Source organism: Aptenodytes forsteri, unplaced genomic scaffold, assembly GCF_000699145.1.
Source record: "Aptenodytes forsteri isolate BGI_AS27 unplaced genomic scaffold, ASM69914v1 Scaffold236, whole genome shotgun sequence".
Classification (NCBI taxonomy): Eukaryota; Metazoa; Chordata; class Aves; order Sphenisciformes; family Spheniscidae; genus Aptenodytes; species Aptenodytes forsteri.
The window spans coordinates 2,176,295-2,198,708 of NW_008794456.1; the positions used below are offsets into that span (position 1 = coordinate 2,176,295).

The 22,414-nt window shown below is 48.1% G+C and overlaps 1 protein-coding gene across 1 annotated transcript in view; it reads left to right on the top strand.

Annotated features, from left to right (window-relative positions):
• Window positions 1-8,699: 8,699 nt before the first annotated feature.
• Window positions 8,700-22,414, top strand: part of GFRA4 (GDNF family receptor alpha 4) — a 16,159-nt gene continuing 2,444 nt past the window's right edge. The window contains exons 1-6 of the mRNA XM_009290680.1: window positions 8,700-8,980; window positions 12,632-12,712; window positions 16,191-16,536; window positions 19,797-19,906; window positions 20,858-20,992; window positions 21,244-21,401. Of these exons, the coding sequence (XP_009288955.1) occupies window positions 8,707-8,980; window positions 12,632-12,712; window positions 16,191-16,536; window positions 19,797-19,906; window positions 20,858-20,992; window positions 21,244-21,401 (1,104 nt within the window). The 5' untranslated portion in view covers window positions 8,700-8,706. The remainder of the gene's footprint in view (window positions 8,981-12,631; window positions 12,713-16,190; window positions 16,537-19,796; window positions 19,907-20,857; window positions 20,993-21,243; window positions 21,402-22,414) is intronic.

Genomic DNA, 22,414 nt, shown 5'->3' on the forward strand with positions numbered 1-22,414 from the left:
TCTTTAAAGGTCCCTTCCAACCCAAACTATTCTGTGATTTTATGATTCTATGATTTTTTTGAACTCTCCATCTTCCCATCTAAAATTGTCCCTTTTTGCCACCCTTCAGGGTGGCAACATGCTTAAATACATCCTCCCCACCTCCAGCGGGGGACGGATTTCTATCTTTGGGGCTGCTATAGCCAGATCTTGCTTAGAAAAAGACCTCATCAGGATTGTTCCTTTCACTGTTGCAGTGGAGAGCTCTGACGGTCACACACTTTTCTCAAGGACATCAAAGAGGAAGAGAAAATGTCACAGCACTGGACAGGGCAAATGGAAGTCGCCCGTGTGTGGAGCATTACCGACGATTGCTATCCTTTTTAGATAGCTCGCAGTTCATCTGAATGCAGCGCCAAGTGAAGTGATAATGACTCCTCTTTCAATGGCAGCTTTCATTCCAAGTATTTTGATATGCCAGTAAGAGTTGCTTTAAAATGCCAGCAATAAATACACATTCAAAGCAATACAGTTAGTGCCTCGGCTTTAAAGTCCATATATGTTCCCATCAGCTGTATTTTTGACTGAATAAATGCTAGGCATGAACAATACTCACTGCATTTTCCACAGCCCTCCCTCCACACACACACGCACTCTCGCCCATGCACATGCACACACACATGTTTTCTCTTCCCTGCTTTCTGGAGAGATCAGACTGAGGTTTTCCAAGAGATGCAGGCAACCTGTATGCTTCCCACTTTGCAGCCATGGCCAGTTACGCTGCCTCACTGTGCCACGTCTCTCCAAGAAAATGCATAATGGATTCCTCTCTTACGGACAAGATGCCCACGATGTCTTCCTGGGATCAACCTAATAGGAAGAATAAAGATCATTCTGAATATCAAGAATCCTCGATGTTCTTATTGAGTCACCTTCCTTGGGATGTGCTTTCTACAGCGTACAAAGGTGAAATACCAGACTTGAAGTCACAGGAAGGCATGAAATCAAAGCTCTTGCTCACCACCATCTTTTGGGTGAATAGGGGTATGTCTGAGCCCTGTCCAGCACATAAGGAGATCTCTGGATGAGGAACATGAGAGGTCAGAAAGGGGAAAGAAGACAAGGTGGTATGATCGAGCAGACCCAGCCAGAGTTAGACCTAAAAAGGAGCCGTCTTGGGTCTAAATTTGCTTCGCTCTGCCTCAGAAGAGAATCTTTATGTCTTTACCATGTGGCCAGGACATTTTAAAGCCAAACTTAGGTGGAACTTGTGGTCTTATATGTATCTACTTTAAGTACTTAGAGATCTCCTCTAGCGCTTGAGACCTCACAGTCTTTAATACAGTTGTCCTTACAGCTCCCTGCTAGATGTGCTCTTATCTTCACAGACAAGGAGCTGGTATCCAGAGACGCTCAGTTGTCCCACAGGATGGGATGCTTATTTTCAGGCACCCGTGTTACGAGCCTAGTGATCACAAACCGCACTAACCATTGTCTCCTGTTGATGGTATAACTGGTTAGCTTTGGGATGGGGGAAGCCCCCCGATATATCGATATCATGGTGTCACCGAATTTTGGCAAGCAACGAATGTGATATGGATCATGTTCACTGCCAAAACTTTTATCTTGTTGTACGATACGGGTTTCAGAGTACACATTTCAGTATAGCATATACCCACTTTAAGGCTTCACGGATGCTCAAAAGTTTTAAGCCTTCTTTCTGGTCAGATGGATTAATCTTATTTGGAATAGGTACACAACTGTTTGCAACCAGGTCATGCACTGAGCGTGATGGTCTGATTTTCGTCTTCTTTCATAAGAATATTTTTTATAGCTGATTCAGTGGTTAGTCTGGCTGAGTCAGTCCAGCAGGAAGGGGCATTCCAGAGGCATCTTTAGAAAACAAAGGCTGAAGCCTTGTCAAAAAGGATGTGTTAGTGTAGGAGAGTAATGATATCTAGGGAGACTTCACCCCAAGTTATCATGAGAGTTTTCATGAAGAATTCTTTTCTCCTTAAGGGTAATGGAGGCATGATGTAAGTTCACCAGACCACAGACACCCAGAGGGCTCCGGATTTTCTTCCAACTTGAAAGTTTGCAAACACAATCCAACAACTAATGCCCCAGCCTATGATTTTTTTTTTTTCCCCAGCCACATTCTAGTCATTGACTTGGTGGGGGACAAATAAATTGCTTCATCTCTTCAGGCTTCATCAAAGTCAGAGTGACACTTGCCTCCTTGGCAAATGGCTAAGAGAGCTACAGATGAGAAGGGCTGTCAAAGACAAATTGGGGATTATTGAGTTCATCTCAGCAGATGTCTGAAACCCAACTCACCGAGCCCTCTTTGGCTTTCAGTTAACACTTGTGGCCATCACATTTCACCCTCACTTTGCATTGTAAGTCCTCGCAGGGCAGAGAATAGCCCACTAAAAATGTTTGTGCATCATCTGACTTGCACAGTTCCAGTAGGCCAAAGGACAGGTGGGATTGCTTGCTTAATAAAATTCCTGCCACAGCAGGGTCTTGACCTACAGGACATCTCAAGTTTTCAGGCTTCTCTGAAGGTATCTGGGCGACATGTATTAATCTATGATAAGCAGGAAGACAGATCAGAGGAATGTGGTTTCTTCTGGTTTGGATTCCATGCAATGAGTAAATTATCATCTTTTACGCGGATCAGCTATTAGAGGAGAAGAAAACACTTAGTGAATGTTAGTGTATTTATTTGTATTTCCTCAGTGCCTGTGAAGTCCTGCTTGAAGGCACTGAGAAAATACAGACAAAAGATTGCTTATAACCTGAAGTAAGGGGAGAAAGGTCAGAGCTGTAGGTACATTTTGTAGCTGTAACATATTTTTAATGCCTTTTTACGCAGATCAGCTATTAGAGGAGAAGAAAACACTTAGTGAATGTTAGTGTATTTATTTGTATTTCCTCAGTGCCTGTGAAGTCCTGCTTGAAGGCACTGAGAAAATACAGACAAAAGATTGCTTATAACCTGAAGTAAGGGGAGAAAGGTCAGAGCTGTAGGTACATTTTGTAGCTGTAACATATTTTTAATGCCTGCTCGAGACGTGCAGCATGTTGTTGGCCTGAACTTTCCAGCATTGCTTTGTCACCCTCAGACATTACGTTCCTGAGTTGTTCTCAGCAAATTCCACCACCCCAGTGCTGACTGGGAAGAATCACTAGCAAAAGATCAGTTTGCACTGTGGGATTTCATTATGTGTGTGTTAAGTTTGTAAACCCATCTAAACCCACAGGGGGCTGATAGCAATGGATGGTGTCATCCTCCTCACATGAGCCGCTCTGATCTAATCCAGCAAAACAGTGAGCCAGCCCTCAAAGTGTTCATGGCGTTGGAGCACTGAGCATGCACTAAGCCCAGGGCAAGGCAGACGGAAGGGAAGGAAACTTTCCCTTGCCTGGGGAACAGCATCCCGAAGGGCATCGCTGGGCACTAGGAAATCCAGATGACAGCTATGAGTTCTGGACAAGGTGTGTGGGATCTCCTGGCGAGGGTTGTTCTCAGGCAGGTTTGGGGAAGGACCATCAGTATGGCAGAGGTGTTTACTGGCAAAGCTCTGTTATGCTTTGTGTGCTTACCCCCAGGCCAGGCAGGGTGCAGGGTTTTTGTCCAGTGACATGAACCCATGTGAGTACGTGTTAGTGCAATGCAGGCAATGAATTCCCAGTGTAGGATTGCCACTCCTGCATGCCTCAAGCACTCCTGAGTGCCTCAACCCTATTGCAAATGAGACCGCTGAAGAGGGGGACACCTGTGAGCTACAACTTCTTGCACTCCTGGGAAAAAATCTAAGGTATGCAGGTGGAGGCATATCCAAAGTATGCACTTGGAGGAAAGGCAGTCCACTGCACACTCTGCAGCTATTTCAACAGTAAATGGGAAATGAAGTGTGAGCTGTATACAAGGGCTTGTTCCTTAGGTGATCCTGAACACTTGACTGTAAAATCATGATGTGAAAACATAGTCTAAGCAAGGTTTAGCAGTGACCACCTGCATTAGCCACCTGGGCCCATTCATGCATCACTATTGTTTTATGCATATTTGGGAAATACTAGGAATATTTCTTCCAGACTCCCTTTCCCATCATTTCTTCACTCCAGGACAACTGTGTGTAACAAATTATTTCTGAGAGTTCTGGGTAAGTTGAAAGTTTCTGGATATCAGGCAGTTGCCTATTAGTAAGCACTAACATCTGTCCCGCAGATTTAATTTGACCCAGCCTATTAGGATTGCCCAGTGATGGCCATTTCTCCCAGCTGAACACAGAGGGATGGTCTGGTGCCCACCTCAGGTTTAGACCCCAGTTCTGCAGGTGTCTGTCACGTTAGCACAGGATGCAAGTACACTTTGCAACGTCCTCTCCCAGTCGTCTACATGGCCTACGTGCTGGCTGGCAGACTGACTCTGGCATGAGGAAACCCATCCAGCTCTGCAGGCAAACCAAAGCTTGTAGACGGACAGCCTCTCACACACCATGACAAGTTGCACGTGGTGTGTCTGGTCAGCAGAAGACCTCTGAAGTGCAGCAGGCTCATGAGGTGGCAGAGCAGAAGGGATCCCACAGCGTGGAGGATGCATGAGCACAGAAGATCCAGCCTGAGCACGAGGGGAGTGAGAGGCAGGAGCCTTCTGCATCATCCTTGTACTCATTGTGTAAGATTTGGCAGGCCTGATTTAGGAAGAATTATGTAAAAGATGTCCAACTAACCTAAAGGGGTAATAAACCACTCCTGTTGCTTTGTTGGAGATTTTGGATAGTTATTCTCCTCTCAGCAGCAAATCTTGTAAAAGCAAACACCAAACGTTCTGGAGTCAACAGCTTGTCATAGAAATAACAACAGTGTTCATCACTCCCTAGGACTGTGCATGAATCAGGGGTGTAAAAGGATTCACACCCAATACATACAAAAACTGGAGGAGAGGGGGACGTATCCCAAAGCCCTATGTTGAACAGCACCATGAGAAACGGTGTGGTTCCTCCTAAAACATCTGAAGCCCAAGTGTTGCTTGGATCAGAAAGGCAGAGTGGCAGGGCCCCATGTTGGTGCCCTCCAGGCCTTTTGTTCGCCGTTTCCCAACTGGCACATGGGGTCACCTTCACACTTCTCTGCCCCAGATGCAGCTGCATTTCCTTGGTGAAAGAAATGGTCTCCCTGGAGGAGAGTCAGACCTCCTTGTTCAACAAAATGCACTTTAAGATACCCATATAAGAAGAACCAAGGGTCTGTTAAGCCAATGGGAAGAGCCAGATTTTTCTCTTGCTCCTGCACACTAGGAGTAACTTTATGTAAGCGTCACTGAGGTAAGCAAGAGCAGAAACAGATGTGCAGCATAGCTACAAACAGGATGTGAAAATAAACTCATTACTCCATCTGCCCGCCGTAAACAGCATGAAATTAGCAGCAAGCGAGGAATAAAAATCCAGACAAACGGCCTTTTAAAGAGAGCAGAGGGAGCTGGAAGGTATGCTATTCGAAAAGCAGAGGCACGGAAAGCCCGAGCCAGTGCATATCCCAAGCCCCCTGGTCAGTCAGGGGCAGAGGTGGAGGAAAATCCTGTGGTGGAGAGTCCGCAAGGTGCTATTTTCGAAGGCAAAACCAGAAAGGCCACTCCATCTTTGGGAGACAAGACCTGATTTTGCTTTTGTCCCTGACTGTTGGGAAGCACCATCTATTTTATGTCACAGAGATTTTTTTTTCCCCTAAGAGGCTCTCTTTCAATGTTGCATAAAATTACTCTCTCAGGGGTAGTGTGAGGAGGAAAATGTGGTGTTATGTTGTCTCAGTTGCAAAGACATTGCTAACAATAAAAGCCCCTGAATGATTTGGGTTTTAAGTGACATGATTATGGAACGGGTCATTCGTGACGCTCCACTTCAAGTTGCTTCAAGCACCTCTGTCATAAAGTCTGAATGGGGGCATTTTATGCTTTGGGCTTGGGCTGTAAATATTCACCCCTGGCCTTTGTTCTATGAAGTAAGTCTCAGCTTGAGGATATATTTACTTAAAATTTTGCAGGAAAATTTCTCAAATGGTCAATCTGTTTGATTTATTTAAAGTGGGATCCCAAAGTGTTTTACAGCTTTTACAGGCTGGCAGTGTTTATAACCATCCTGGGGAGTATCTTCTGCAATTCATGTAGCGGAGAGGGAGAAGGAGGGTCATAATTTCTATTTTAACCTACTTTTCTAGCAGCTGACATGACACTGACAAAGTCATCTCTTCTAGAATAAAACCTGCCATGCTTTATCCTTGTCCAGAGGAGATCCTTTGGAGAAAGCCAGGGCAAAATAAGTCAAGCACTTTTTTTTTTCCCCCCCTATGGATTCTGCTCAGATATGTGCATGGAAAATTCAGTGTTGTCGGAAAGCAGAGATTTTGAGCAGCTCCGGCTCATTTTATAGATCTCAGCGAAACTGCAGACCAAATGATATTTCAAGGAAACCGGTTCCTTGTGTTCGGAGTTCTTCAAGATATAACAGCCCAAGGCAGAGTTTCTTACATGTTGGAAATAATTTCTCTCTCCACATTTGGCAGATCCAAACAAGACTTGAGTGCTAAATAAACCAGGTCTATGAATAAATCGGGTAGGAGAACTCAATTTTGAGGTGGTGTGAGATTTGAGATAACTGAAAGCTTGACGTTGGCCATGAGGCACTTCGAAATAGTCTGGAGTTTGATGAAAGGTTTGCATTTGAGATGTCATTGGGATATTTCAGGAGGAAACCTCCTGGTGGGTTCACCCAAAGTTTGTAATAAACATAAGTGAAATATCTGAACTCCAGCTGCTACCTTCTACTCTAATCAAGAGCAACAGAAGCAGCTCCTTCTTAGCAAACACCCTGCGACTGCTGAGGGAAGAGAATTGGATATACTGGGCTCAAGCGGTGAACTGGGAGGGCAGCAGAGGCAGATGCAGAAATTCAGGGCAGGAGAGGGAGCAGGTGGAAGGAGGAAAAAGGGACTTTATGGAGAGATCAATAGACTCTTGGAGAAAGGGGAGATCTCATGAAGCCCTCAGAGATGGAAATCAGGGCCCCACATTTTTCCCAGGATTTTGTAATGTTGTCCGAGTTGGGTCTTACCAGGAGCAGACCCTGGAGGGGCTCAAAAACCAGAAGGTGCCCCCACCTTATCTGCCCCGTGAAGGGTAAAGTATCCTTACCCTTCTGGTTCCTATCCGAAAGGAAGACAAGTTCTGTTAGGGACAAGGAGTTCCTTTAGGAAGCATTTGAGAAGTCCTCCTTCAAGGTCATGGCAGCAGTTTCTGTTTTTATAGTACAGCAGGATCTGAAATTATGTTATAGGCACAGGTACTGATTCTCCCCTTCCATAAACCAGGTTTCCCTCTTCATCACTCCCCCAAGCCATGGTGCAGTCATGCCTGACCTATGTCAACATGCTCCAGAGCATCACACCAACTGGGAAGCGTGCAATTTGCCTTGTCTTCGACCCCTGTCTCCTCTCCGCCACCTGAGTGCCACCATGCCCCGCTGAGCACGGCTGAGCCTCTGGCGCTGCCATTGCCGAGGTGCAGCCATGCAGCCGTGAGCCTTGGAGCAAGCACAGGCCAGGACCCATCCCCAGGAGTCAGTCTGCATGTGGCCAGCCTGCTTTAGAGAGGAAAAGCATTTAATAGCATGGAAATGGTCTGCTCCAGGCCATGGGGGCACAGCACCACTGAGCCCTGCTGAGCACGTTTAATTTATTGGCGTACACGTAGCAATAATGTCTTCCTCCCATGCTTTGCTCTATCCTCTCAGCATGGGGAACAGAGCATTTTGTATTTTTTACGAGTAACTCTAAGGAGAATTTACAGAAGCTTGGAAAAAGCCAAGACAAAATGATGGGAGTCTTGGGGAGGTGGTAACAAGGAACAAGGGCCAACTCCTGGGACACATGTGGGCTGACTCCATGTCAAAACACCCCACACAGAGCCATTCATAGCTTCAGGGAGGTATAGACAGAGTTAAATCGTGTGCAAGGAGGACAGGCTGGGTTCTCCATAGCATTGGGCTGCTCTTAACTTTGGAGGGCAGAAATGAGATAGAGAGCTGGGGGAGAAAAGTGCTTGGAGAGCTTTTTGTGCTCCAAGCAGGAAAGAGCAAGCACCAGGAACTGGTCGAGTCTCTGTCACATATAATCCTGCTTCCAGGCTGACCTCATCCAGGGTGACTCTCTCAAATCGGGAAGAACCTGGTCTCCAGGAGAGAGGTGACCTCTCCTTCTGGCTCCTCAGCTGGAGGCCACATGCATCTCACTGCTACTGGTGGCCCAGCAATATGGGAGAGAGGGCTAGGTTGAGGTGTTGAATCTTAGGCTGTGTCTTGTCTCCTTAATATCCCTCCAACTTCTTTTCACCCGCTCCTGTTCCTCTGTGACACTGCTGAGCAGTGCTGCAGCACACTCGAGCAGCCAGTGTGTTCCAGCTCCATCATGGGGGCAATCCGTGAGTAGGAGTGGCAAGCCCGGGCATTTAAACCCTCCAGTTGACCAGTTAGAGAGGGATCTGCCCACTTAAAGACTTCAGAGGTAGGGTCGTTGCTTATAGTGTGGATGGTGATGAGAGGGATTTCCATCTCTGCATGTGAAGATGGACATCCCAGTCTGGTCCAGCTCACGGGAGATACAATTCATTTCCCACCTGGGGTAGCTCCATCACCCTTACACCCCTTCTACGGTTTTCTTGCAGAAGGTATGGCGGAAGCTGTCAGCTCGAGCAGGGACTGCCTTCAAGCAGGCGAGTCCTGCACCAACGACCCCATCTGCAGCGCCAAATTCAGAACCCTCCGGCAATGCATCGCAGGCAATGGAGCCAACAAGCTGGGCCCCGACGCCAGGAACCAGTGCCGGAGCACCGTGACGGCCCTGCTCTCCAGCCAGCTGTATGGCTGCAAGTGCAAGCGAGGCATGAAAAAGGAGAAGCACTGCTTGAGTGTCTACTGGAGCATCCACCACACGTTGATGGAAGGTCAGTTGAGCGGGGTACTCATTCCTGATGATCTTCCTAAATAGGAATTACTGCTGGGGCTTTCTACAGAGCTCCGCAGCACCAAAGTGGCAGCAAAAAAGGTCACCCCTGTAGTATCCCGTTCCCTCTCAAGACCTACCGACCCCCACGGTAATGACATTTTGGGGAAAGCAATCCTGAAGACCTGAGACACCTCCTTTCTTTTTTTTAACCTGGTCTCTTTTTTATGACGCTCCCAGTTGTTGCGAAATGAGTGATTTAGATCGCTTAAAGAATCACCGTCAAAGGTATTAGCAAAAGTGGTTTTAATATAATGTAAAAGTGCGACTTCACAAAGTTTGATGGCAAGGTTCACTCTATTAATTACTGCATGGAAGAAACATACAAAGGAAAATTGAGTTACACTCGAGTTAGAATGATTCACAGAGGGACCGGGGACACAAAAGGGTAAGGAGGACCCTCCTGTTGAGTCACATGGTTCAGAGTGGACCCCCTTGCTTTCTAAAACTCCTGCTCAGAGAGGAGTCTAGGTGTAGCTAGGTCCAAACTTAGTCTCAGACTTGGTCAACAGTTTATGTCTAAGTGATTATATATGCAAAATTTATGTAATGTTTCATTAGCATCAATTCAGCATGCAATCAAAGTTACCAAGACAAAATCAAAGTTACCATACTACAAGGTTATGCGCGATATCGGTCGCTTACCAAAGATCTGTCGTTGGTCAAAGGCCTCTCTGCCTTGAGAAGCATCCTTGAGAGGTGTCCCAGCTCAAGGGGAGATCACCGCCATGCAGCCATGCTGCCTAGCAGGGAGAGCTCAAAGAAGGCTCACCTAGGCTGTCATAGGATAAAGTGGTTGGCTCGTAGTCAAATTCCATGCGATGGAAAAGGTATGCTTGAGACTCCTCATACCCACAACATTCTTTGTTCCTTGATAAATGAGTCTTGGAAAAGCCACCCGCTATTCATGTGTCAATCGCATGATCGGTGTTCCAAGCTCATAGGCATCGATGCTCACTGGGTCACTCTGCTTCTTTGTGGGTTTTCAGAGAACAGATTGAAACTAGGGGAGTTCATGCCTGGCTACGGCTCGGCCTTTACCCCTTCCCAAGCCTGCACCAAACCACCACCAGTCTGGTCAAGGGTTGAGCGCACCCATCACAGCAGTATACCTTGAGATCTTTTGCTGGGGAAATGCATGGTATGTTTTGCATCTAAGTATGCTAACCAAGACCATGAAAGCTGTGGATTTTACAGAAACACTATACAAAGCATGGGCATTGAGGAAAAAACAGCATGAACTTGAAAAAAACCACTCTTTTGGAGGCTCTCAAATGCACCAGTGTCTTTGGGTTAGTGAAGATTTGGGGCTGGTGACATCAAGTTGGAATTTAAAGTGTTCTCAGAGCCAGTATTTAGTAAGTTTGGATTTTGACGTTTTTTAAGAGTCATCATAAAAGTGCACCTCAGTGGCCATAACTCTTCCTTGTCAGGCTGGTGAGTATTTTATGCACCATGAAAATTAAAATGGGGAATAAAACAGAACCTTCCAGCCATGGGCTGCGAAATAGATTAATAAAACACTGCTGGCGGAAAACTGAAAGGAAAGGTGCAGGAGTGATAACACAGGCCAAAAGGCCAAGCAAAACAAAGAGGATGGAGATTATAATGCACAGGCTTGCCAGGAAAGGAACTGCTTGATCAAGTTCCCAGAAAGCTTTCAGGTGCCACAGCTTGCAGGGTGCAGAGCATGGTTATATGAACTGACTGGGGAAATAAGAGACCTCAGCACCCTCCAGGATCCAATCTTTCCCATAATTACTTGCCAGGTGAACTTGTTTGCGTTGAAGTGAAGCCTGGGGAAGAGGTGGCAATCCAGCCTCTCCGTTCATCTTAACAGGCTACATCACAACCCCTTCCTTCCCTGCTGACCTTCGTGGCCTGAAGCTTTGGACACAGTTTATCTGTGATGTGGCTGTGTAGGACAGTGGTGTCTGGAGGACTTCCAGCTCTGGGACCACTGCTGGAAGAGCAGGGAGAGGATGGCGGGGAGCACTGGGAGCAGGCAGGGGCCAGGCGTGGGTCTCCAGATGCAGAGTAGGAGATGGGTGCTGGAAGGCCAGGCTGGATGGGCTTCCTGACCAGTGGCTTTGGACCTCCGTCTTGGGGATGACTGTGAGAGGGCTGTTATCGGAGACTGCCAAGACTCTGCTCTACTTCTCTGCTGTCGTGTCCTGAGCCCCGCAGTTTTTCAAGCACCAAGTTCACTTGCAATGCAGATTCACACTCCCAAACCTTTGATTTCCTTGCCTTAATTTCCCTTGGGAAATATATTTCATAATAGTCGCATGTTTCAGTCCTTACACATGTTTAATTGACTGAGAAAGGAAGCCAATCCACATGCTCCGTGTAGGGCTTCGTCTCTCAGTCATACGTACCCAGGAGGCTGTAAAAAGCTTCCTAGAAGCCCTCTTATAAAATCGATTGTGGAAGTGTGTGCTCAGGGAATTTACAAAGCATACTATTTACTCAGCTTCTCTTGAGCGCGCCTGTGTTTAGCCACCTTCCCATTTGGAGACACAATAACGTGATGACTACCCGATAACAATTCTCTGATAAGGTGCTATATCATCAGGACATAAAACTGCTACACCGGAACATACAAATGGGCCCCTCTGCAGTCAGTAACGATGCAAGATATTTCAATGAAGGTGTAAAGCTGCCTTGTAATGCACCTGTGGTAATTGCACAGGGCTGTGTACCCCGGGAGCCATTTCTTCCTGACCGCAGCTGGTGATCAGCATATGCCCGGAGCATGAGGTTTGATAGTCCTTTTATCCCAGCCAGTACATCTGCTGCTGCTGTCCATATCCATCTAAACGTCTAATAAAAAAAAAAATGGTACTGAGCTGTTTGCTTCAATAATATTCTGTGGTATCCATCAGGATGACGGGGCATTACAGACCATTGAGTGGATGAAAGGGAAGCACCGATTGAATAAAATTAGCTTCCCAGCAACTTAAAAATGAAGAGGGAAAGTTTCTGCAGCAGCTGTGGGTCATTAGCTCCATGCCAAGTGAGAAAGGGCTGTTGGCAAGGAGAAGGGGAGAGGTGTTAATAAATATGAAGGCGCGTGTGTTGCCATACACACAACCCTGTGCACAGCCCTGGCTGTGTCCTAGAAACAGGTGAGGACCGCTGACCCAGGGAGGGACATACAGAAAATAGCAAGAATGGTGATGGAAACCCCATGTATGTAGGGAGCTGGTGGTTTGAACCCTGCCCATGAGCAAGAGCCTGTGTTACAGTCTGGTGTCCTCAGTGGCAATCCCTGTAAAGGGGTCCAAGACTTGAGCTACGGAGGGTTGCAACTAAATAGTTCTCTGAGAGGCTGTCCTATTCCAAAGTTGTAATACATTTTTAAAAGCCAGTTACATATCCTTCTCTAAGGATATGGCCACACATCAGTTCCTGTGACTCTGAGTATCCATTTAGTTAGGGCCTTCAGAGCACACGTCCTCTTGGACTCACCAAGCAAACCTGCACTGCAGCTGTTGAACCTTGTATGTCTCGGATATCCCTCAGGAGCCTCAGTTGCCTTCTCACCAACTTCTCTTTTCACCCTTCTCACCAACTTCTCTTTTCACCCCAGGCATGAACGTACTGGAGAGTTCCCCTTACGAGCCGTTCATCAGGGGCTTTGATTACGTCCGGCTGGCATCCATCACTGCAGGTAGGTGGGTGGGAACATGCTCTTACACTTACTGGTTCAAACTGGGGGGGACTGGCTGTGGGATCAAGCGCTATGGACAAGGCAGTCCTTTGTGGACTCTTGTGGTCTCTTCACAAAGCATTGCTCAGGTCTTGCAATCATTTTACCAAGGAGCTGCTTATGATTCCTGTGCTAAACTGATGGTAGAAGAACACGTCCCAGGAAGAAGCACTTGTGATTTTCGTTCTTTGGCTGTTTCCTGTCCGAACTGTGAAGGGCTGGGACTGAGGGATGTGGTAGGAAGGCCTCTTCCAATGAGCCATCACAGGTGGGCTGATTCTCCATAGCAGGTGGATGACCTGTGCCATGCAGACACCCTGCCGAGCAGAGGCTGCTTGGGTATCGTTAGGTATGAGAAGGTGCTTCCACATCAGTCACAGGGTCAAACTCTGCAGGCAAAAAGGTCAATAACCCGACCTACCGGCTGATCCCAGCCACAGCTTTTAACCCCGTGCCCTGAGGGCAACCTCAGGACTCAGGCCCATGTTCTGCTCTGCATCATGTAATCTACTTAATAACGTGAGCAGAGCTGCCCGACACCTTTTAACCCCCTCAAGGGCATGAACCCACGGCCCAGCAGTTAAAAGGTCAGTGTGGTAGCTATTAAGCCATCCATCACCAACATCACAGCTGCCACCACAACCAGCGTTCAGCTCTGCTTATGCACCACAGCCATGGGGAAGCTTTACAGACGGTGATTTTTGTTACCAAACTACCCATCTGGGAGCAGGTAATGTACTGCTCGTGTGTCTCTGGCAGATGTGCCAAAACAGCAGTCCTGCTGCAGCTCTTCCCAGATGTGCACCTGACTCTGGGGTGGCATCTACAGCTGGAGTGCACCCAAGCGAGTAAGGAGCAGCACATCCCTGCAGCCGACGGATGTCTGCAGTCCCCGCAATGGTGAGGCACTTGTTAGGTGAAAATGTCCAGGAGCAAATTAATCCGTGAGCCCTGACAATATGAGCAGCGAGGGGAAGACCTCACATCTTCTTATTGACTCCACTTGATTGATTTGAGCATGGAAAGTGAAGCATGCACAAAGCTGTTTGCCGGGGTCATGGCCTTCTTCACTAGAGTTTTTCCCCTTTCACTGAAAGTCCTACAGGGCTCTTCAGAGCACGGTGAAATCTAGGGACGGGGATTTTTATGCATGGTTAATGCATTGTCAGGTTTTTAAAGCAGAGTGAAACCGGTTGGGCAGCAAAGCAAATGGGCCCAGAGCAGCAGGGACATGTACCAAAGGACTCAGCATCCATTTAAGGGCATGAAGTTTCTTGGTTTAATCTTTTTTTCCCTATTTATACTCATCAACACCTTTTATAGCATAATTTATGACCTGCCACCCTGTGTCTGTCCAATGCCCAGGATCATACGGTCAGCATTGCCAAAGGACCCTCTTTCAAATCTACCAAAAAAAATTTCCCAAGAACTTGTTGAAACATAAGACAACCCCATGACCGTATGCCAAGTCAGAGCAACAGAGATTTTTAACCCAATTTTACATAAACATTGTATTAAAACTGTACAAATGGAATTATATCCCTCCACTCTAATTGTAGTGGTGATTTAAAAAAGCACATCCTCTGTTGTTGCGTGGGAAGAGGAGAAAAGCTAGCGTGTTCCCTGTGATTCATTAGCTGAATGGGTAATGAAACCCTTCCAAGTAACTGTTTCCTCCACATTTGCTGACAGCTCCCCAGCGTAAACTGATGCTCTAACAATATTCATCTCTGGGCAGTTTTAAAGGGAAGTACCTACGAGGTGGGAACACACCAAGCAAAAGTTTCGCCCATCATAAAATAACTGCACAACTTGGAATTTGACTTCCAGTTCACCATAAGCAGCGGGGACAACAGGAAGGGAAAAACACACGCTCAGAGAAGGAGCATCTGATAACGTCAGTGAAAATGAAGGAGGACAGCCAGTTTTGAAGTGCTCAGAGACTGTCAATGTTTTAACACTTGTCAGCAGTGACTGGCTGGTTTTAACTCCCAGCCAAAGATAGGGCTTGACTCTGCATTGGAAATTTATCATTCTGGGGATTTTTCCTCTGTGAAAAAATCCTTCTCTGCTGGGGAGAAAGTCCTTCTAGTGTGCTTCAGGTCATGGGCTTAATTCAGAGAGGTGAAAACCAGCTTCAAATTCATTTTCTCTCTCACGCTTGGAGGACCCTCATCTTGTCTGGCTGATCAGACAGAGCCTAATGTCTCGACCGACTCCTACCAGGGACTCTGTATCATTTCCCCCCTCTATAAAACAGAGCCCCATCCATCTTTGAAGGAGCCCTAAAACCAGTGTTATACAAATACCCTTCCCTCTTATCTATTCCCCACATTTGCAGAGGAAGTCGTTGGCGTATAAACTCATGAGATCCCTATTTGCCTACCGAAGACAGTGTGTTTCTCATCCGTCACCACAGTTTTTGCTTTATTTTGCTGACTGTTCCCCCTGCTGCAAGTTTTCCTCCACCTTCCCTGCATCCCCACAGCACACCCCTGCTCTCCCACCCAGACTGCGAATCTGGAACTTTCTTTCCCCTCTTGTTTAAGAGGGTGGGCCTGCAGAGTGATTTCGCTGAAGCCAGCGAAGGGGTGACCTTGCAAAGGGTGTGGGGAGAGACCTGCATGCACTCACGTGCAGGCAGCATCAAGGTCCCAGGGGCATCAGGTTGGATGGTAGCTCTGATCCCCATCCTGTGAAGGCACTGTTGCTGCTTAGGACGTGGGCATACTGGGCAGGACTGGTCTGGGTGGGGGAAGCCAGAGCACTGTTGTGGAGCTTTGAGACCCAGACAGCTCTCACTTAGTTGGGCAGGTCCTGGGATGAACATAGCACAGCTGCTTCCAAAGCCAGACTTGACCCTCCAGTGGCCTGAGAAAACTCATTGCACAGGATAGAGAGTCTGGGGTGCAAGGGTTAGTGCAGACCACCCATGTATCAGGAGACCCAGCTTTGCCACTGACTCAGTGTTTGATGTTGAGCAACGTTTTGGAAAAAGAAGGCCCATTAGAAGAAATCCCATCACACTGGTGGATCCAGTCATGGCCATAAGCAGATGCACTTTCTAATGCCTGCTGTCTTCCCAGGCCTCAAGTTGGTTAATTCACGTTCGTAAAGTGTTACGAGACGCCCAGGGTAGACCAAAGCTTCATTTTATTAAATGTAGGAGCTTGGTGGAGCAGGCTCTGGGGTGTGACCTTTTTTGTGTGGCCATGGCACCTCTTGGGAAAGGTGAGTAGGGAAAGGGGATTTGGTGCTGCCAGGACACAGAGAGCAAATGTGAACTTCACCCTGGCCACTGCCTTCCCAGAGCGGGTGGTGGTCTCACCGAGGTGGCCATGGATGGGAACAGGATGGGGATGAAGATCTCAGCATAGGGTGGTGCTGCTGGTGGGGACGTCAGCACAAAACCCCATCACCATCTCCCACCACCCCACAGGGTCTGAGAACGAGGTGACCCAGGTGAACCAGTGTCTGGATGCCGCCAAAGCCTGCAACGTGGACGAGATGTGCCAGCGGCTGCGGACAGAGTATGTCTCCTTCTGTATCCGGCGCCTGGCCCGGGCCGACACCTGCAACCGCTCCAAGTGCCACAAGGCTCTGCGCAAGTTCTTCGACCGCGTGCCACCGGAGTACACCCACGAGCTGCTCTTCTGCCCCTGCGACGACACAGCCTGTGCCGAACGCCGGCGGCAGACCATCGTTCCTGCATGCTCCTATGAGTCCAAGGAGAAGCCCAACTGCCTGGCACCTCTGGACTCCTGCCGGGAAAACTACGTCTGCAGGTAACGTTCGCACACTGGGGTGGCCTACATGGAGAGCTGTCCCTTGCACAAGCCTGAGGTTCATCCACCGGTAACAGCCCGGTGACCAGAGCCAATGCACCCGCCCGAAGGATCCTGTCTGGAGGCACCCATCCCACCACAACCCACCTACACAGGTCATTGCCTGAGTGGCTCCTTCCCATGACCCATGTCCTTGTCTCATACTCTATACAGAAGGCGTTAACAGACAGGAGAAGATTTGAGGAATTTGTGCTGGAGCTTTTTGAGACCTTTTCTATGGGTTTTTGGCTTTGGTCCTAAAGAAAGACCTGCTATGGAAATAGTTCCAGGAAGGTGCGAGCTAAGCAGGGATGTGGTGTGGGGTGCTTGCAACCACTTTCACCAATCTGTCTCCTCACTGTCTATCTCCCCTAGCCCAGAGCATCCTACAGGAGCACCCAAGCTATCTTAACAGTCACAGGCACTTGTAAATACCTTAAAACCATGGCTTTGGGTTTTTTATTAGAAAAATTATCATATATATATATAATATACCCTTCTACTGCAAGGCTAGATGTTCTAGTGATTGCAATAGAAGTCTCAGAGTCACAGTTCTCACTCCAGATTCACCATGTAGTATGTGGCCAGGGTGGTTTGCTCCTCTGTTTCCATTTAAGCCCCATGCATGCACACGTGCACAGACCCATCCCAATGTGCACACTCACAGGCATACCCCTTAAGTGTTTTTCCCTCAGCTGAACTATTTTCACCCCTCTATTTCTCAAAAAGTCTTTGATATTCCAGAAGGTTAATCCACATACAGCTCTCAGGAGTGGAGCCCATCTGTCAGTAAGAGATGTAAGGCCATAACAGCAGCCGTACTGCACCAGCCGTGGTGGTCCCAGCCCAGTGTCCTGTGTGCAGCTGTGGCCATGAGCAGACACCCGGAGAAGAGCACAAGAGCAAGTGTAGGACACATCTCCCAGTATTGTCCCAGTCTCTAATTATTGTGGGCTTTGGGACTTCCTGAGCTGAACTTCCAGCAGCCATTCCCTACCAGCACATCATCTTTAAATTACAGTTAAAAAATTATGTCTTTTCACAAGGGGAGGTGAGACCAGCAGCATCCTCTTGGAAGGATGGACTGGTACTAATACCCTCACCCCTCTGCACCCCAGAAACATGGATCAAGGAGAACAACCAAGCTATACGTCTGAAGCTGACTCCGAAAGGTGCAAAGTCCCTGAGCCACGCCAGCTCTTGCTCAGATTTCCCCCGGCTACCCAGGGAATCCGAAACGGATGGCTATTGCCCTCTCCCTAAGAATACAGGCAGGCCCAGCGGGGAAGAGGAGGTTCAAAGGGGAGAGTGTTGTTTCCCAGGAGGCTGGAAACCATTTCCTGCAAGCAGCACAGCTGTTAATTATCTGGTTCCTTGGTCTCTGAATATATCATATAAAACATCCTCTAGAGACACGGTGGGAGCAAGGGGTTGACGTGTGACCTGGTCAAAGCTAACAGTGCAGAAACCACAAGGAGAGCCAGGAACAAATCATGACATTTTAAAGAAATAGAGTAAAATACTCCAGGGCTAACCCTGCCTGCACTGCTTAGTCCTCCTGCAGCTTCTTCACAGCTGTAACCCCTTGAATTTCCCAGCTTGGAAGGGTGGGCTGTACTAACATGAATAATGAAAAACCTGCAATCAGTACTTCCCTCCCCTAAATAATGCAGCGAAAATCTGGGCAAGAAGAGTTTGCCTGGCCATGGCACAGGAGAAAGGGGTTGGTATGAGGCAAACATGGGAACAAAGAAGAGGAAAAAAAGGAGAAGACTGGGGAGGAGGAGAGAATTGGGCAGGAAAGTGCAAGTCGGAGTGCTGACACTGACGAGGAGCACCGACAAAATGTCTGGAAGACAGAGCCTGTCTGGGAGGAGCAACATGCTCAGTTTTTCTGAGATTGCCCAGGCAGAGCAAACATATGAGGTACCCAGTTCAGACACTGCAGGTTGTCATCCACATGGCCCTATCTTCATGTGTCGACAGTGTTAGTGCTTGCTTGAGTTTCCTAAGCAGCTCAAATGCCATGTGAGATGCCTTCTTACCTGGCCACGGGATGCCTGTTTAGATGGATCTGAATCTCCAGTAGGTCCTATGTCCTACCTGAAAGCCCCATGTGGATGTCTTAGATATCCTACAATGTCCAAAGACCACTACATGCCTATGTGCCAACAACTGACTCATCCCTAAAGAATTAGGTGGCAAATATCTGGTTGGCAGCGTGATTTACGGAGTTCATCCAACCAAGCTAACAGGGGAGCCACACGCAAAAAGCAATCTGGCAATCTGTCTGAATGATGCACCTTCTTCCCTGCATGGTCCAGACAGTCCCAACAAGCCCAGTGTGTGACTCAAAGCTGCTTTGTTTGGTTGGGTTTGGTGCTTTGACCTAGGCAATGTGAAAACCGAGGCACGGTGGTCTGTGGTCAGAGCTGTATGTCATACACCTCTTGTTCCACAGGCTCCAGAGAGCCCAACCTTCCCCTGAGAATGGGTGCCTGCAGCAGAGGATGTGGCAGCAGCCCTGATGGCGGGTAGAGCATTTCATATCTGAGCCTTTGGGCATTTCCCTTAACCCGAGGATGACCTCAGCTACATTTCAAGGTCAGGTTGGACGGGGCTCTGAGCAACCTGATCTAGTTGAAGATGTCCCTGCCCACGGCAGGGGGGTTGGACTAGATGGCCTTTAGAGGTCCCTTCCAACCCAAACTATTCTATGATTCTATGATTTAGAGCACAGGCTTTGAAGAGAGAGAAACTGGACCAGAGTGATTCTCTCTTTCAGCAAATCAGCCTAAAAATGAAGGCTTAGGTCTCTAGGGGAAGTTATTACCCAAGAGTCAGATAATGGCAATACAGAATGAATTCCCTCGCTGCCTGCAACAGCTCTTCCCTCGAAAACCAGCTTCACACGCCAGAAAACAAACATTTCTTTCAAGGCTGGACCTTTCTTGCAGTCCCAGAGGAAGCCTGTAAAACATTAACTACAGCACCTATTCATGTCTCATCTCAAAGGGATAAAACCCAATTCTGGGTTCGGTGGGGGGGGGGGCAGGGGAGTATTAAGTGACATTGATTCAAACTGGTTTAACAACACCTACAGCGGCAAAGGATTTCACAAATGTGTTCCCTTCTGTAAACACCACCAGTGTGCTATTATGTCCCTTTTTGCCCCGAATATCTGTGCTAATATGTCCCACTTTGTGCTCTCGCTCCATCAGGTCACGCTATGCGGAGTTCCAGTTTAATTGCCAGCCATCCCTGCAGGCTGCGAGCGGCTGCCGGAGGGACAGCTATGCTGCCTGTCTGCTGGCGTACACAGGGATCATAGGTAAGAGGCTGCATCCTTCGGCTCGTCTCTCTCCCACTCTCTGGGTGGGAAATATCTCCTCTGGGTGGGAAACATCTCCTCTTACTCTGGCCAGCTAAAAGCTTTGAGGAGAGTAAGGTGGGGAGCTGAGACTGGGATCTCAGGGAGATGCTGGGCTTTCTCTCTGCAGTGACTAGAGAAGGAGCCTAAGCCATGAGCATGGGGTAACTTTAGGATAGCCACAGTGGAGGGAGAAAAACCATGCACCATGGGCTGCTGCAAGATCCCAGCTTCTCTCTCAGGTGGAAGTAGATGGGCCGTCCCAGGGCACCTGCTCTGTCAGGGGTTCCCTGATGCCATCGCCAGTGATGCCACTGGAAATCACCATCCACTGCCATCTTGCTGACTTCAGAGGATGTCAAATTGGGTTTTCAGATGCTGCAGAGACCCAGCTGGCAGCAGTTAGCACAAGCACAGCCAGAGTCCAAAGAGAAACACCAATGGCCATTGGACTTGGTCCATCCTGACGGATGGGATAGATTGACAGCTTTTTGGGTCAAGTTTTCATTCTGGTTTAATCCATCCTTTGTTGTCTCTGACCATTCTGGGGATTGAGTTTGGCTTTTTCAGCGTGGAAACTTTTATGCACATTCACATACAGTTTTTGAATGTTATTAGGGAACCTGAGTTCCCAGGAGCTGCCCGTTCCTTGGACTGATAGCACGTTTTAATTGACTGAAGGCTTTGTTGGTGGTGGGGTGAACACAAGGGTTGCGACTGCCCCTCTTCTCCTCCCTGGGAGCAAAACAGACCTGTGACACCAGCACTTGAAGGGTTTTCTCGTGCTGCCTTCACGGAGGGGCTCGGCTGAGGCTGTAAGCAGAGCAACCCAAGAGAGCAGCAAGGAGGGAAATCATTGTCCCTTCTTGAAGTGCCAGCCTTGCGGTAACACTTCTCCATCCTTCCTGGCAGGCAGCCCCATCACACCCAACTACATTGACAACTCAACTTCCAGCATAGCTCCCTGGTGCACGTGCAATGCCAGTGGCAACCGGCAGGAAGAGTGTGAGAGCTTTCTGCATCTCTTCACCGACAATATCTGTCTCCGTAAGTATCGCCTGGCACATTGCTGCTCCGGCAGCATCTCCCGCAAGCTGGTGAGGTTTCTTGTGAATGAGGGTATGAAGATGCCCTGGTCCTCAAGAGGCTATAGGTGTCTAGCTCCCTGTGCTTTCAACAAAGGAGCTCTGAAGACATTTGGGTGATGCAGTCAAAGGAAGCTGGAGAAGGGATGCGTGTGCTTTCCCTTGGAAACGTTGCCCTGACAACACTTTTCTCCATCTCTTTCCCCCACAAAGAAAATGCCATTCTGGCCTTCGGCAATGGGACCTACATGAATGCAGCTGTGGCCCCATCCATCCACCCCACCACACAGATGTACAAGCAGGAGCGAAATGCCAACAGAGCTGTGGCGACCCTGAGAGAGAACATCTTTGAGCACCTCCAGCCCACCAAGGTAGGAGAGAGCTGACCTGGCCCCAGGAGATGCTTGGCCGTGTCTATACCTCCTCCACGCCCTCCAGCCCTCCTCACCTCAGCTCCCTCTTCCATCTGTGTCATTTCAGCTACGTGCAGACATCCAACCTCCCCTCCACCTCCTGGAGTCCCTGATTCACCCTCTTCTTTGTGCCCTGACATATTCTTCCCCAACATCAAGCACAGGGCTACATGCTCCTATCCCTGACTCTGCCCTCCTGCCCGTTGGTCACCTTCTCTTTTCTTTCATGGGTGCTACAGAGAGATATGGGTTTTTTTAGAAGTACTGGGAAATCCGTGGGCTTTTCAGGAGTGTAGAAGGGGAGCCAGGACCACTGGTTTGGCTTCTCACCCTCCTGCAGGGCAGCCGCACGACTTCAGACAAGCATTTCAGCTGCCCGGGACACAGGTTCATCCCTTATTAGATGAGGGTCCTGGAGGTCATAACGTTGAGGCTTAACTGACTAAGGTTTGCTAAGCATTGGAACATTTCAGATGGAAGGTACTAGTCATCAGCAAATTGTTAGTATCAAAATAATATTAAATTGAAATTATTTTAAAACAAATAACAGATTAATTTACTGATGATGGCAGTAGTAGACATTAAATATTTTATTTTTAAATAAAAAGCAATGGCCTTGATTTACCACCCACCAGAGTAATTTTCAGATTGAATTATTTTACTATTGCATAATTAACAGTGACCCTGACTTGCTGAATGTTCAGGTAACAGAAGCCGTCAGTCAACTAGACTCCAAGGACTGAGCATAGGCTTTGCATTGGACTAGCCAATAACTTCAGAGAGCTTCCACACATGGGGGTTTTTCATAGAATGATAGAATCATAGAATAGTTTGGGTTGGAAGGGACCTCTAAAGGCCATCTCGTCCAACCCCCCTGCCCTGGGCAGGGACATCTTCAACTAGATCAGGTTGCTCAGAGCCCCGTCCAACCTGACCTGGAATGTTTCCAGGGATGGGGCATCCACCACCTC